General features: G+C 40.0%; 1 protein-coding gene across 8 annotated transcripts in view; it reads left to right on the top strand.

Moving 5' to 3' along the window:
• CDC42BPA (CDC42 binding protein kinase alpha) overlaps window positions 1–17,180 on the top strand; it is a 198,600-nt gene that overhangs the window by 164,016 nt on the left and 17,404 nt on the right. For 7 of the 8 annotated variants that reach the window (XM_069852694.1, XM_069852695.1, XM_069852697.1 and 4 more), the window contains 10 exons: window positions 626–731; window positions 1,488–1,624; window positions 2,257–2,396; window positions 3,241–3,322; window positions 4,499–4,715; window positions 5,431–5,493; window positions 6,264–6,857; window positions 8,552–8,649; window positions 10,239–10,323; window positions 15,946–16,069. In XM_069852694.1, coding sequence (XP_069708795.1) covers window positions 626–731; window positions 1,488–1,624; window positions 2,257–2,396; window positions 3,241–3,322; window positions 4,499–4,715; window positions 5,431–5,493; window positions 6,264–6,857; window positions 8,552–8,649; window positions 10,239–10,323; window positions 15,946–16,069 — 1,646 coding nt within the window. Of the gene's footprint in view, window positions 1–625; window positions 732–1,487; window positions 1,625–2,256; window positions 2,397–3,240; window positions 3,323–4,498; window positions 4,716–5,430; window positions 5,494–6,263; window positions 6,923–6,981; window positions 7,099–8,551; window positions 8,650–10,238; window positions 10,324–15,945; window positions 16,070–17,180 lie in introns of those variants that run through there. The other variant, XM_069852701.1, reaches the window with a different exon arrangement.

Raw genomic sequence — 17,180 nt, 5'->3', positions numbered from 1 at the left:
TAACTCATGTAGTCTGTGCTCCCAAGAACTAACAAAAGAGAAGCCCTTTCAAAATTAACTTCATCTTTACTTTTGCAATACTGTTTTACAATACTATACTTTTGCTGTATTTTATACAATTGGATGTTCTGAAATGTCCTGTGCCTGACCAAAGACCTGAACTCTGTCCTGCTTTCTGGAATAAAAATCGGAGTTTTGAAAAAGTCTGATGTTTGGCTTAAACTAAGGCAACTCTTCTTAGAGGAACACTGAACTTGTGGCTTAGAAAATGCTGTGTTGAGTTGACCTTGGATGGCTGCCCACCAAACACGTACGTAGAGACGTTCAACTTCTAGAGTGTAATGGAATAATTTTGGCAACTTTCCTATCTGCCATGGAAGCAAACTCGTATTCTGAGACAAGATCCAGTTTCCATGGTTTTGTTTACAGAGGATGGTTTAAATTATTAATAACGAGCACTGATAACGAATTTTTTTCAGTCCATGTGTTAGGAGCTCAGATCTCATTGTAGCAAACACAAATAAGCTGCCGTTTTAAATGCACCTATGCACTACTACATATATGAAAAAAATAACTTTTTCAGAATCATTAGAGGTGCTAACATTCTTGTCTGCTTGTTTCACAGCCTAAAGCCCACCAATTTGTAGTGAAATCATTTAATACACCAACAAAATGCAATCAGTGCACATCTCTGATGGTTGGTTTAATACGACAGGGCTGTACTTGTGAAGGTAAGCACTTGCGAAAGTAGAAAATACAAACTGAAGTTCTAGCAGATGCATGTTGCATAGTAAATGTTGTGGTATGATGATGCAGGAGTCTTCGGTTTAAATTAGGAATAACAGAATATATTCTTGTGCTTCAGTCTTCTAACAGTGGGAGCCAAGCACTTTGAACATCTTATGTAACAGATTACCTGATTATCTAGGGATGTGCTTGCTCCAGTTGGTGGTAGAAGAGCTTAGTTCAGTATACTTAGAATAGCCGTAAGGGGCCATGGTCTGTGCATACTGACACCAACTTTGCTTTCTGATTCTGGGCAAAATGTAAGATGGCTTTGCCATTCAGTACCAGTTTTGCCTCTTTCCAGGACCAAGTTATTCTAGGTTTGTTTGTACATGAATGACACTCATAATTTAGAGGAGCTTCCTTTTTTTTTTTTTACCAGTAGAGCTGGGCACAGAGGAAATCAGAGAGATTATTTTAGTATGAGCTTCTAATTAGGCTCTTTCCTACCTAGATGAAACCAAAGTGTGTATTCATACACCTCTGAAAATGAGAAAATCAGACTTTAGAGCGGGTAAAAGCATGGACTGTTGCTTTGTGCAGACTTAAGTTTCTGTCTTGGTGTGGCAAAGTTCAGTGAAAATACTCAGTTGTTGGTCAAAAAAGGAGAGAATTCCTTTGTAAATAGCATCATTATCTTAGCTTTTGCATTGCACAAGAAATAACTGTCGAATCTATTTGCTTCTTTTCCTTTTCACAAGTATGTGGATTCTCTTGCCATGTGACCTGTGCAGACAAGGTTCCTGCAGTCTGTCCAATCCCTCCTGAACAGACTAAGGGACCTCTGGGAATAGATCCACAGAAAGGCATAGGAACAGCCTATGAAGGACATGTCCGAGTAAGTATCAGGTAGCTGCATTTGGGGCACTTACATTATTTTGTTTTCCAGACCTGGAATTAAACACTAATTGAGGCACTGGGGGGGATGGATTAAATTATGCTGTAAGGTAGTAATTTTGAAATCAAGACCTAAATTTTCACAAAGCAGCTCTTAGCATTTTCAACAGTAATTCTTTCTCCATCTCTGTTTGCCATTGTGCTTTGAGTTAGTCTTGAATAGTCCATCTCTAGAGATCAGATCATCTTCAGGGGCCATGAGATTCTGAGTCTTCCTGTTCATGCTAGTACTGCCTAGTATCGTTGGTGTGGATACTTCTTCATAAATACTGAAAGAATAACAACATGGGTTTGGGCAAATTCCTGTTGATCAACTAGAGGTGGCTTTCTTTATATTTGTCAGTATAGATTTGAATGAATTTGTGAATCTATGCTGCTATGAGATCTTAAATAATAGATTTGTCTTTGTCCATGTTTGATGCTCGTACTGCACTTGTGCTATTGCTTATATTGCTTAATGTTATCACTGAGCAAAAGCGTACCTGCCTATATGAGAGAATTGATTTTTGTACTGTCTGTTTGATTTTTAATTGCAAATATACCATGAGTTCATCAGAGTTTATTTTGCTAAAGGTACCAAAACCAGCTGGAGTAAAAAAAGGTTGGCAGAGAGCGCTGGCAGTGGTGTGTGACTTCAAACTCTTCCTATATGATGTAGCAGAAGGAAAAGCATCCCAGCCCAGCGTGACAGTGAGTCAGGTTATAGACATGAGGTAAGCTGTTTGGTGCTAAGTGGGAGCTTTTCAGAGGGTTTTTCCTTTTTACTTTTTGCGAAATCAGTAAGCAAGCTCCAGAGCTTTTGTGAAACACTGTGATCTATGTTGAGAGCTTCTAATTTTCTGGAAACAAAGGAGTATTTGCAATTTGCCTGAACTCCACTTGTGTTTTCATATGTGGCAATTTAAACTATCGTTGCTGTTTCATGTGTTGAAATACATTGTACACAGGTACAAGATCTGAAATGAATAAGGAAGAAAAATACATTCTTTTGAGCTTTAGTATAGTTTTGGAAGACAGATAAAACTTTGTTATAGGATAAAACTAATACAATTTATGGTTTGCAAGGGCTAGATTTTTTTCCCAGTTTCTTCAGAAATACTACCGAATTCACGGAAGGCTGAGGATGTTTAACATACTAACTAAGCAAAGCTCGTCTCTGAACTAGGTTAGGTTATACAGGAAGTCTCAAACAGCTGTAGCTTGTAACTTCTAGTGAGTTTGGGTTTTTATGGAAAAATTGGGGAGGTGTTATTGGTCCAGTCTTATTTTATAAGTTTGATTTTTTAAAAAAATAAAAACCTTTTAATTTTAACAGAAAAAAGGGAGATATTCTGAGTAGCTTCATCTCCATCAACGCTTACCTGGAATTAATTAACATTGCGTCTGCGAGTTTTATCTCAGAAAAAGAGGAAAGTGTAATTTTAAAAATTAGTTCTCAGTGATGTTTTGTTGTGTCCTTCACAAAACAAGGTTACTGTGGAAATGTATGAGTTAAGAACAGACATACAGATTTTACTCTTCTAACTCTTTTCAAATAATGTTTGTGGTCTCCATAAGGGATGAAGAGTTCTCAGTGAGTTCTGTCTTGGCCTCAGATGTCATTCATGCAAATCGAAAAGATATCCCCTGTATCTTTAGGGTAAGTGTTGTGTCTTGAACCTAGTAACCACAAGTACAGGCTTTCACAGTGTGGTGTACGGTGTCCATTCACTGACAGCTTGCTGGTATTCTATTTCCTTTGCAAGTTCTGGTTATGTCGTATCCATGGCAGCAGCAACAGCGCATAGGGATCTGTATATATATAATTTTCGCAGTAAAAATAGCACTGGTACATTTAGATAAACCCTCATCTCCCCTTTATGTGTGTTTTAGTTGTTTAACCTTCACAATAAGACATACACTTCTCAACCTCTTGTTAGTCATTTGCAGTTATTCTGTTCTTCATAACCTTATATATTTTCACTTCCTAAAGTGCTTCTCGATTTAATTTGTTGTGCTATTCCTGAAATCTTTATTTTATGTATTTTCTTGGTGTATATGCATTGGATCTCTGAAAACTCCCAGTCATCAGGTAGTCAGTATAGAAATCTAGTGTAGAATACTCATCAAAACTTACATCTATTATCTGATATCAGGATTTTGCCAACATTGGCTTTTTCTAACATTCTTCTTACTTTTAGTAGAAAGTTTATTGAACCTTTGACCTCAATGAAATATCTTTAGTATCTTAATATTTCCTCTGTCATTTCTTTACTATACCATTGTATTTCACTTTCTTTTTCTGGCTTTCAGACTGTTCATCACTCTGCATGCTGAGAGGAGATAAACCTACAAAAGTGGCTTCCATTTTTGTCTGTATTAGGTGTACAAAATGCACAAAAAGGATCATAGATCATTCTTCCATAATGGCCATTCCTGTGGCATTAAGTTATTAATGAAAACTATTGGTCTTAAGAAAATACAGAATACTTTGTGACAAACACGTCTTATTATAAAATTGCTGTGAGAAACAGATTACTACCTTATTTAGGGCAGTGTTTCCAAATAACAGAATTTAAATTTTTAAATTACAAATGCAGCTAGAATAAAGCCAAAGTTTTCTCAGTTCTTTGCGGAGTTATTCACATGTACAGGATTTTCTGCTGTGGGTTCTTGATTGCAGTGGAGTGTTTTCTATTAACTAAAGCTAAATTTTTGCATTCTTAGTTCACTGTAAGAGTTAAATTAAATGGGTGCTTATAGGCATCCCTTATAAAAATTATCATGAATTTTGTTATTGCTTATGATTTAAAGTATGTATTTTAAAATGTCCTAGGTCACAGCTTCACAGCTCCCGGCATCCAGTAATAAGTGTTCAATCCTGATTCTAGCAGACAGTGAAAATGAAAAAAGCAAGTGGGTAGGAGTGCTGAATGAATTGCATAGGATCTTGAAGAAAAACAAACTCAAAGACCGCTCAGTCTATGTTCCCAAAGAAGCTTATGACAGCACCTTACCCCTCATCAAAACAACACAGTCTGCAGTGATCATAGGTATGAAATGAATGAGAAGAAAGCTCTAAGAAAAACGGGTATGCTAAAAGCATACCTTTTTTACAAAAACATGTTAAACACTATCTGCTGAAGGGAGAGTAATATGTAGTGGGTTTAGCCCATGTGGAAATGTGTATAGGTTTGAGAGAAATGCAATTCACTACTCAATACTTTTGTCAGATCTTAAAGAATATTCCCCTATTCACTCTTATTCATAATTATGATTAAGTTTGACTGAGAATTGCGCATCACTGTTTTGTTATTCTGTAAATCTAATGCCATAACAGGGCAAAATTAGCACTATAGAATAGGCATAAATCACTGACTTTGCAAAATCTACTTGTCAGACCAGAGAGAAAACATAAATTTAGTCATTTTAAATGCTAATACATAAAATGTGTTAGATTTGGATTATTTAAATTATTTTAATGTGATATTATAGTTATTTCAGAGTCGGTAGTACACCTGAGTGAATGGTAAAAATTATGTATCTTGGTGTTACCTCTATTAACATGAGAAGAGACTTATTTTTTCAGAAATTGGAAAGATTGGGAGGTTACCAATGCTTTTTGTTACATGACTGTATTGGGTTTGGCTTTATATTTGTCTGTTTCAAGATACTAAAAAACTGTCTCTGGTAATGAGAATTATCACTGTTGTTGAAGAAGTATTTCCAAAGAAAAATAACCTTTCTTTTTTTTTCTTAATGTCATAGACCATGAAAGAATAGCTTTGGGGAATGAAGAAGGGTTATTTGTTGTGCATGTCACCAAAGATGGTAAGAGATTAGGAACTGGTGATAATTTCCCTAAAATTAAATAAGCAGAAAGTGACTTTTTAACCTTATTTCTCTTTAAATATCCTTTGGTTTCATTTTAATTCATGTGCTACATTATCAGCTCTGGAACCCCATGCTAGAGCTGATAATCAAGGTATTTTGTGTTCTTTCTGTTTTGAGTATCCTTTCCAGTAACAAAGACCTAGTATCTGGAATGCAGCTGAAGTTTTTGTTCTCTTATTTGAAGCAGGCTTAATATCGAACTTAGACCAGGTTGCTCAGGCCTTTGTCCAGTTGGGTCTTGAAAACACCTGAGGATGGAGGCTCCACAGTCTCTCTGAGCTGCCTGTTGCAAAGTGTAATTATTCTCACAATGAATGATTTTCTTTGTATATCTGGCTGGAACCCCCCTCCCCATTTCAATTTGTGACCAATGTATCCTCTTCTCCTGCTGTGCACCTCACTGAGGAGCCTGGCTGTGATATTTTCTGTAATCTCCTCCTTGTTACTAGAAATTAAAACTCATTGTCAGTATTGTAAAGAAATATAATGACAGATGGTAAGACAAAGGTCTATCCAGTGGTGTTGGTTCTGGTATTATTAAAATACGAATTTTGAATCTGTAGTTTTTAATATTGCTGGAAGCCATAAAGGGGATTTCTTGGGTATACTTCATAGTTTATCTTTACAAACATATATATTTTAATCAATTCACACTTCTACATTATTTACTTGGATTTGTGGGGGGTTGTTTTGGGTTTTTTTTTCAGAGATTATCCGTGTTGGTGACAATAAGAAGGTTCATCAGATTGAACTTATCCCAAATGAGCAGCTCATTGCAGTAATCTCAGGACGAAACCGTCACGTGCGGCTTTTCCCTATGGCTGCCCTGGATGGAAGGGAGACTGAGTTTTATAAGCTGGCAGAGACAAAAGGCTGTCAGGCAATAGTTTCTGGACCTGTACGCCATGGAGCTCTTACATGCCTGTGTGTAGCTATGAAAAGGCAGGTCCTCTGTTATGAACTAAATCAGAGTAAGACACGTCACAAAAAGATCAAGGAGATCCAAGTCCAGGGTAATGTCCAGTGGATGTCAATCTTCAGTGACCGTCTTTGTGTGGGCTACCAGTCAGGTTTCTTAAAATATCCCCTTCATGGAGAAGGCAGCCCATACAGTCTGCTCCATCCAGACGACCACACACTATCATTTATCTCACAGCAGCCAACTGATGCCATCTGTGCAGTTGAAATCTCAAATAAAGAATACCTGCTGTGTTTTAGCAGCATGGGGGTTTACGTTGACTGCCAGGGCCGAAGATCTAGACAACAAGAACTGATGTGGCCCACAACTCCATCTTCTTGCTGTAAGTTGACATGTGTGTTCGTGTGCTTGCTGTTATACATTGAAGTGATCACTGCTTGTATTAATGTCCCCGGGAAATGAAGTTCAAGAGTACCTGGCAGGTAAATGAACTTTTTCAGCTTTAGTCAGCATCTTTAATCTGGTCAGAGTGTGTAATCCTGATCTCACTTACGCTAGTTTTGACAACTCTATCACTGACCTATACTGCTCAGTATTTCAAACTATGACATCCAATTTCTAAACACGTGGCCTGATCTCTAAAACAGCCAAAAGCGTCAGATCCTGCTAATGGGATCTTTATGTGTTTGCTGCCACTGATACTGGCCTGTTGTTATTTACAAGTCTCAGCATTGTGACTCAGGCTTTCTTGGTGCTCAGAGTCATTGGGGTCAGGTAGTTTGACCTGCTTTTCTCAAATGGTGTTTAATCCTACTTACTGGGGGTTTTTTTTTGTCTTTCCTTGCTCCTTCATTCTCTCTTCCTCAGCAGTTTTTTATTGAGAGTCTTCTCATTCATCTGATCTCATCTCATCTCATTGCTTTTTTTAAAATTTAGTTTTTAATTTTTTCCCCTTCTGTCTCCCTCTTCTCTTCCAAAATAAAATGTCTGGCAGGCAGCGTAGAAAGTATATTTCATTATCTCAAGGGAAAAATACTGTAATTTTGCAAGATTTCACTTTCCATCAAGAACTGTGTTCAACATCTATTGCATGTTTTTTTGAGGTTGGAGCTTTATCTTTGTGTCAGCTGGAGGAAAAAAAAAATCCTCCAATGCCTGTCTTCTTCTTTTTAATGTCTTTCTGAATGGAAATAAAGATTAGCCAAGTTTGTCCTCAGAGTATCTGTGAATGAGCCCAGACTTATGTTGATTTTTAAAATAGCCTGCCTTCTTACCTCCTTGTGACAGCAGTACAGTCACACTGCAGAGGAGACGAATGTATCACTTTGTTTGAGTGAAGCCCCTTCTGAATGTGGAAGAATCAACTTTCACAGGCTGTATGTCACTTCTGGTTTTCAAGCAAGAGTGTGATTATTGCAGTGGATGACTCTGAGAATGAATGAGTCAAATTAAAGTTTTTTGTGATGGATTGAAAAAAACAGGTATTTTCATATGTAGTTCATCTGTGCTGGTCATTGATATTTGTGAAAGTGTTTTGATTGCTTTAGTTAAGTGACTTTACAATTTTCTTTACAATCCAGAAAATACAAAAAGAGAGTTAAAGCTAGAAGGAAACATGAAGATTTTTTGTGACTATGTCATGGTGCATATTTCCAACTGATCTTCATTTAGTACATAGTGCAAAGACTAAGATCTCAGTTCAGCTGAAAGACAGTTATTAATAACAACAATATATTACCCTACTGCATCATTTACAAAATACAAGCTCTTTAAAATAAGGATTTTGGAAGAAAAAATTTCGAACCACATCAACGTTTGGAGGGTAAACTAATTCCTTGTAGTTCAAAAAGCAGTTTGATTCTGCAAAGTTAAAAGAAAAGCAATGGAGTCTTGAGGTTTTTTGGTGGTGGTCTACCATTTTTGAGTGCAGAGATTTCCAAAAACATTTTGCAAAGATTGTTGTTGAATTAGGGAGAGGTGTAGGGAGGTGTAATAAATATGATTAAACAATAAGAAATTGTATTTTTGAGCCCTCTCTTAAAGAACATGACACTATACCTAATCCTTCCTTCACAGGTTACAATGCACCATACCTCTGTGTGTACAGTGAAAATGCCATAGATATCTTTGACGTGAACTCCATGGAGTGGGTTCAGACTATTCCTCTCAAAAAGGTAACTTGCTCTTTCAGTATCAGTTAAATAATATACACTCTTTTAAAGCACATTAGCAGCCATTATTAAAACTGCTTGTTCTAAACATAATTGAACCTAACTGCTTCTTTAAATGTAATTGAGTTGAAAGAAGAGCTACTGTAAAAAAAAAGTGCCTTTTGTTTGAAATACAGGGTATGAAATATGTTTTGCATGTGGTTTCACTGTTTTAGATGAATGAACAATCTGGAGCATATGAATGTGTTAGACTTACTGATATTATTGTAGAGAACAGTTTCTTGGTATTAATTGCATACGTCTTCTTTGCAACTGATTGCATTTATGTTATTGCCAGAAGTCAGTGGATATTAAGATAATTAAACAAGCCTTCAAAAATCTGTCTTGTGGTGCTTGAGAGCATTGTAGACAAATAAGAAGGTTCTACCAACACAAATATCAAAAGCAGTATGATGTCAGGTTTGGATCACTTATCAAAAGGAAGGAGTTTTCAAAAACACTTCCTTGGAGATGTTTGTTCAGCTGAATTTGAAAAGAATAAAAAGGTGTCCTTTCTCCATCGTTTAGACTGACTTCAAATTTGTATTAATGTCAGTATAGTTGCTTTTGCTGGCATTCCAGTGAAACAGAGCTACAAGAAATTGTCCTTGTCTTAGCCATTCAATCCCTCTGCATATCCATTTCCCAGATGTCAGATACAGAGAATGCATTATGGCAGACAATATTGTGTCAGTGGTCTAAGGATCAAGGTGCTCCACTATGAACCATCTTAAGGAGAGAAAAATAATCTAGACTTCTAGAGGAAATTTGCTTTACTCTTTCTGAAGTCCAAACTTCGAGTTATTAAGCAGCTGGAGGATTTTTTTCCTACACAGCAGAATGGGATTTAGTACTTAAATAAATATTTAGCTCAAGGCTGCCTGTTTAATGAATGAAGCTACTTTGAACAGACAAGAATAGGTACATCTAGGAGACTCAAAAATGCCAATTTGCTATGAAGAGTTTGTTTCTAACACAAATTGCAGACTCGGCAAATGGAATGCTTCTTTCATTTTGAAGTTAGAAATTACAAATACGAGTAGGTTTTAGCGATTTGTACATATGCTTTTATCAAGTTGCAAAATATAATGGTAACGTGATACTAACACAAAATAAAAACACAGCTTATTGCTTTGTATATCTAATAGACAAACTTGAATTGTTGCATGAAGCAGAATTCTAATGGAACTATTTATTTAAGTGCTAGGAGGCATGGTGTTACATCTATGACTTTAAGTGGAATTTTAAGCAGCCATCTCTGTACTTGTTCTCCAAATAGAAGTTTAAAATCTAAAATTGTTTTTAACTCTATCCACAATTGTTATTACTGAAAGCAGGCATGTGTTACTGGAGGTGGGAGACACTGCTCCCTCCAGCCTGTAGGAGTTCTGTGGAGCATGTTTTGCTCTGCCAGTTAGGCCGTTCTACTCCCTGATTATTCCTTTAATAGAGTTCAAAATGCACCTTGGAGCTTTCAGAATAAGATGCACTATATATATACACGTATATATGTGAGTTATTACTATTACAAGGACTTATTTTCCTTGTTTCAGGTTCGACCTCTCAATACAGAAGGCTCACTAAACCTTTTAGGCCTAGAGACAGTTAGATTAATATATTTCAAAAACAAAATGGCAGGTAAGTAAAGAGAAGACAATTTTCATTATGCAAATTTTTGTTTAGAAAGAGATTTTTTTTTGGCTTGGATCTGTGCATTGTAGAAAGTGATCTCTCAGACAAATGTGTGCTTGTTAATATGGGAGAATGCCAAAGCTTAGAGATTACAGAATCACAGAATAACCAGGTTGGAAGAGACCCACCGGATCATCGAGTCCAACCGTTCCTACCAAACACTAAACCATATCCCTCAGCACCTCGTCCACCCGTGCCTTAAACACCTCCAGGGAAGGTGACTCAACCACCTCCCTGGGCAGCCTGTTCCAGTGCCCAATGACCCTTTCTGTAAAGAATTTTTTCCTAACGTCTAGCCTAAACCTCCCCTGTCGGAGCTTGAGGCCATTCCCTCTTGTCCTGTCCCCTGTCACTTGGGAGAAGAGGCCAGCACCCTCCTCTCTACAACGTCCTTTCAGGTAGTTGTAGAGAGCAATGAGGTCACCCCTCAGCCTCCTCTTCTCCAGGCTAAACAACCCCAGCTCTCTCAGCCGCTCCTCATAAGGCCTGTTCTCCAGCCCTTTCACCAGCTTTGTTGCTCTTCTCTGTACTCTCTCCAGAGCCTCAACATCCTTCTTGTGGTGAGGGGCCCAGAACTGAACACAGTATTCGAGGAGCGGTCTCACCAGTGCCGAGTACAGAGGGAGGATAACCTCCCTGGACCTGCTGGTCACGCCGTTTCTGATACAAGCCAAGATGCCATTGGCCTTCTTGGCCACCTGGGCACACTGCTGGCTCATATTCAGTCGGTTGTCAACCAACACCCCCAGGTCCCTCTCCTCCAGGCAGCTTTCTAGACAGACTTCTCCCAGTCTGTAGCACTGCATAGGGTTGTTGTGCCCCAAGTGCAGGACCCGGCATTTGGCCTTGTTAAACCTCATGCCATTGGACTCTGCCCAGCGGTCCAGCCTGTTCAGATCCCTTTGCAGAGCCTCCCGACCCTCCAGCAGATCGACACTTCCACCCAGCTTAGTGTCATCCGCAAACTTGCTAAGGGTGCATTCGATGCCTTCATCCAGGTCATTGATGAAGACATTGAACAGGGCTGGACCCAGCACTGAGCCCTGGGGAACCCCACTTGTCACTGGCCTCCAGCTGGATTTCACACCATTTACCACCACTCTCTGGGCCCGGCCATCCAACCAGTTTTCCACCCAGGAGAGTGTGCGCCTGTCCAGCCCAGAGGCTGACAGTTTCTCAAGCAGAACGCTGTGAGAAACTGTGTCAAAGGCTTTGCTGAAGTCCAGGAAGACCACATCCACAGCCTTTCCCTCATCCAGTAGCCGGGTCACTTTGTCATAGAAGGCGATCAGGTTAGTCTGGCAAGACCTGCCTTTTGTGAACCCATGTTGACTGGGCCTGATCACCCGGTTCTCTTGCATGTGCTTCATGATAGCACTCAAGATCACCTGTTCCATGACTTTCCCTGGCACTGAGGTCAGACTGACAGGCCTGTAGTTTCCTGGGTCCTCCCTGCGGCCCTTTTTGTAGATGGGCACAACATCAGCCAGCCTCCAGTCCAGTGGGACTTCCCCAGTCTTCCAGGACTGTTGGAAGATGATGGAAAGGGGTTTGGCCAGCACATCCGCCAGCTCCTTCAGTACCCTAGGGTGAATCCCGTCCGGCCCCATAGACTTGTGACTGTCCAGTCGGGCTAGCAAGGCTCTGACCACCTCCTCTTGGATCATGGGAGCCTCATTTTGCTCCTCTAGCTCCTGGGTTTGTACACAGGCGGAACGACCCTCCTTACGACTAAAGACTGAGGCAAAGAAGGCATTAAGTACCTCAGCCTTTTCCTCATCCCCTGTTACTGTTGTCCCTTCTGTGTCAAATAGGGACTGTATGATCTCCCTAGTCCGCCTTTTATTATTTATATATTTGTAGAAAGATTTTTTGTTATCTTTCACTGACTTGGCCAATCCAATTTCTAGCTGAGCCTTAGCCCTTCTGATTTTTTCCCTACACAATCTCACTTCCCTCCTGTAGTCCACCCAAGAGGCCTGTCCCTTCTTCCAGAGGCCATAAACATTTCTTTTCTTCTTGATATCCCTCAAGATCTCTCTATTCAACCAAGCTGGCTTTCTCCCCTGCCGGCTTTTTTTCCGGACCACGGGGATGGCTTTCTCCTGAGCTGCTAGGACCACCCCTTTGAAGAGCTCCCAGCCCTCCTGGGCTCCCTTGCCCTTGAGTACTGTCTCCCATGAGACTTCACCAACCAGCCTGCTGAAGAGATCAAAGTCAGCCCTCTGGAAATTTAATGTTACCGTCTTGCTAACCACCCTCTTCACTTCACCTAGAACAGAAAATTTTATAATCTCATGGTCGCTTAGTCCTAGGCGTCCACCTACCGCCACATCCCCTACAAGGCCTTCTCTGTTCACCAACAGGAGGTCCAGGAGGGCACCTTCCCTGGTTGGTTCATTCACCAACTGTGCAAGGAAGTTATCTCCCACGCACTCCAGGAACCTCCTAGACTGCTTCCTTTCTGCTGTGTTGTACACCCAGCAGATATCAGGCAGATTGAAGTCTCCCACCAGAACGAGAGGCATCGATCTAGAGATTAACCCCAGCTGTTTATAGAAGAGCTCATCAGCTGCTTCTCCTTGGCTGGGTGGTCTGTAACAGACTCCCATCACAAAATCTACCTTCTGGTGGGCTCCTCTGATTTTGACCCACAGGCACTCAACCTCCTCATCTCCACAATCCATCTCAGTGATGTCCAAGTCCTCCCTTACAAAGAGGGCTACCCCACCTCCTCTCCTACCCTTCCTGTCCCGCCTGAAAAGCTTATACCCCACCATAGTCGTACTCCAGTTATATGAGTCGTCCCACCACGTTTCCGTGATGGCAACAACATCATAGGCCCCTTGCCCTACGACAGCTTCCAGCTCTTCCTTCTTATTTCCCATGCTGCGTGCATTGGTGTAAATGCACTTCAGCTGAGCTGCCGAGCCTTCAGCCCTCCTAGAGGGAACAGGGTTCGTTCCCAACTGCCTGGTAACTGGATCAGTTGACACCAGAGTGCCTGCATCTCCCTTAACACCCCGAGGTGTGTTCTCCCCCACTTTTTGTGCGGTGAGGTACTGGTGGTCCTCGCCCGCGCACCCTCTCCCAATCACCAATTCCCCACATCCAGGCTCATTCCTGTCTAGCCTGGGCTCAACCCCCTCCCCCTTCACATCTAGTTTAAAGCTCGATTTATGAGCTTAGCTAGGTTTCTGGCAAGGGCTTTAGCCCCCCTAGGAGACCCATGTGTCCCGCCCTTAGCGAGAAAGCCTGGGGGTGCATGAGCCCCCCCATGATCAAAAAAACCAAAGCCCCTCTCCTCGCACCAGGCTCGGAGCCTAGTCATTGCAATGATGTCTACTAGGCAGCTACTCTGAACATTTTCCTTTTCAAGTATTAAATGAAGACTTGAATGAAGACTGGAAGTAAAAAATAGAATGACTAGTCACTCCCTCCGAATCTGAGATCACCTACGTAAAGATGCCTGCACAATCAAAGGTTTTAATAGTGAACTTGGCAGTATTAGACCAAAATACCAAAATTAATACTATACTTAACCTAAACCAAGATTTCCCAAGAAAAGTAATATAAAGTAATATATTCACAACTTGTTATTTGGGCTAGATATGATTGTGTTTTAGCTTCAGAATTCTGATTTTGTTATGAGTCGTTTTGACTTTTTTCTTCTTAGAGTCCATTTCATATGCAAGCCGCTGAGTAATTTCCTTAAATTTTTTTTAACCTCCACCTAGGAGAGAGGTTGTGCTTTGCTTTAACAATCAAAATCCATATATTTTTTTAAACTATTTTGAAAATAGTGGAAGTAAACCCTCTAGAGTTGGCAGTGTTTTGGTGTTTATTTAAATTGCTACCAAATTAGTACAAAAGGAAGGACAGTGAGAAAGAAGAGCAATACGGTGGAATTATAAGTCTAATAAAGATTTAATGTTAAAGCAAAGCAAAAGAGGAAGAAAAAAAAGGAGAGCGTAGAATCAGAAATAAGACTAATGCCTTGCTCCTGTCCATTCTCACCATCTCTCAGAAAAGGTTGCCAGACAATTAAGTATCTTCCAGGTGCATCTCTTTAAATGTCTGCAAGTTTATTTTCCTGAAGCTGCTTACCTGGTAGATCCCACACTTCGTGAAATCTTCAGTTGACCTAAGGAAAGACGGTGTGGAAAGAAGTTCCATACAAAAACTGTTTTGGCAGTGAGCAGTAGGTGTTGAGTGTGTTCAAGCTTAGTAAGTGTAACATCAGTCTCCGACAAGACAAGGTAGTTGCAGTAACACTTCTATTGTGTGATTATCACTACTATATATTTCATGTCTTTATTTAAGATGCCTTGGTGTTAGGATTTAGCCCCCCCCCAGCTTGACTGGCAGCCAAATGTGAGCAGTTGTGATTGCACTTCCCTTCCCCTCCTACCAGAGAATGGGGAAAGGGAAATGAAAGAAAAAGATTTGTGGATTGGAAAATAATACAGTTCTAATTAAATAATAGTAATTATGAAGAAAATACTATTAATAAGAAAATAAAATATATACAGATATATCAAACTGCCACCCTCTTCTTCCCCCCATGACTATTGCACCACAGATGCTTGCAGAGCAGGCACCGGGAAAAGTCCTGGGGTGGACTCAGTGGCAGAATGGAGCTGGACTCAGGAACTGGATTCAGGAACACATGGACCGGGATAAGGGGCAAAAAGACAGACAAGGTCCTCACTAGACAATGGCCATCAAAGAAGAGAATGAAAGCCTCGTGATCCCTCAGTTTTATACTGAGTATGATGTTAAAACGGGATGGAATACTCTGTTGGTCAGTTTGGGGTCACCTGTCCTGTCTGCCTCTCCCTGCAAGTGCGACCCTTTTCCTCCCTTTCACTTAGGACATTCCACCAGCTCTAGGATGGCCTTGGTTTCTACAGGAATAAGTATAAGCAATGGCCTTTCTGCATACCAATGTCCTGTGCTATCGCTTCTAGAGAGAAACAATGCCCCGAAAACATGCAGGCAGCTTTAAGAAAATGAAGTTATTCAGAAGAGGCTTAGCTGAAGTTAGAAAATTTATTCTGCTTTAGCTCAAACAGAACACTTAGCCAAACCTATACAAGTGAAAAAATCTTACCTTTTCTCACAATAGCACCGAAATACATCAGTGTTCAAACAAAATGAGTAGTCACTTTGAAACAGGGAATTTATGAAGAAGAATCTGGCATTGAATTTCCAGGCAACTGGCAAAGCAAGATTTTGGCAGTGAGAACTGCCAAAGAAGGTCTGAGATATGGGACTGAGATCTTTTCCCACCCACTTGAATGTTTTGTTTGATAGAATTAATCAGTGGCATTTTGAGAACACAGTTGTGGCAACTTTTGTGTGAGGAAGAGTTAAGTCTTTTGCTGTATAACAGAGTAGATAGTGACCAAAGAAACCCATAAATCCTGGAGTGTTTGTTGAGGTTTGGTGGGAAATGTGTGATGCCCAATGCTAGCAGGAGCAGATAGAGAAAATATCTTTGAATTCAAATTCCGTTAATAAATAATGGAGTGTCCCACTGGATCATCGTATTTATATTCATTTCAGAAGGTGATGAATTGGTAGTTCCTGAGACATCAGATAACAGCCGGAAGCAAATGGTTCGAAACATTAACAACAAGCGCCGCTATTCTTTCAGAGTACCAGAGGAGGAGAGGATGCAGCAGAGGAGGTTGGTATTCAACACATACTTGTCTTCTGTGCGTGCCTGTAGGCCCTGAACAGCAATGACTGATGCCTCTGCAGTACTTCATTTATTGTTTCCTGGAATGCCCATTCAGGTGTTCCCATGTCTTCACTACAGTGTTAATCCTAAATATTTAATTTGTGTTAATGCCAGTTTGGATATGGATATGCACTGGATACGCAAGGATTCATAAGTTTAAATCAATTATGTGAAACAGCTGTAATTTGGAATGCATATCTCCACGTATTGTATTATAGGTACATAGGTATGCACATATACTGTATAAAAGATATCTATATTTTGCAGAAGGAGATTACATTGCTGACTAAGCATATGTATTAATTACTTCCAGTCTCTGGTTTTGCTTTTCTTTCTGAAGGCATTTCTACTCTCAGCAGTATTCCAAAGCATCCGTTTTTTTGATTTATAGATTTAACTACATAGACACTCTGTAAATCTCAGAAAACTCACATCTTCAGAGGACATAGAACTTAAGGATGTGTTTCTAATAGAAGTCCTAACAGGCCACATATACTTTTCTAACTGGTGATAAAAATAGGTCTGCTGTACTCACACTGTTCACAAAGGGTGTTACTGACCATTTACTATCACTCACTAAGGATGGCCTGCTACTAGCCTCATGCTACACACCAAGAACTCAAGTATTTCAGTTTTCTAATTTCCAGCGTCTCCCCTGGTGGCTGGCTCCCAGCTTTCCTTTCTTTTTGACCCTAAAAAGAGTAACAGCTATGTACAGTGGAAATCAAAATTCCAGTTCTTGTCCTTGCTTTTCTGAACTGATTGCCACTTGGTCTTTTAAAATTTCATTTATTCTGAGTTTTGAAGTGCGTCCTTGTCATTTTGAAGAGCTTTTAATTCCAACCACAGACTGAGAAAGGTACCACAGTATTATTTTAACTCTGTTTTCATTTTCTGCCTTTCATCGACATCTCCACCTTGTCATACATTACAAATGAGTTCTGATTTTGTACAGAGCTTTCTGTCAGCTCATAGTGGTTGTATATTCTTTGAATGTTAGTAACCAGTGTGTGGGGGCTGTTAGCCTGCAAAAAGCATTCTTTGCTTCTGGTTCCTT

Source organism: Phaenicophaeus curvirostris, chromosome 2 (assembly GCF_032191515.1).
Source record: "Phaenicophaeus curvirostris isolate KB17595 chromosome 2, BPBGC_Pcur_1.0, whole genome shotgun sequence".
Classification (NCBI taxonomy): Eukaryota; Metazoa; Chordata; class Aves; order Cuculiformes; family Cuculidae; genus Phaenicophaeus; species Phaenicophaeus curvirostris.
The sequence above is the reverse complement of the archived record's forward strand: the minus strand, read 5'-3'. Positions and strand labels throughout refer to the sequence as shown.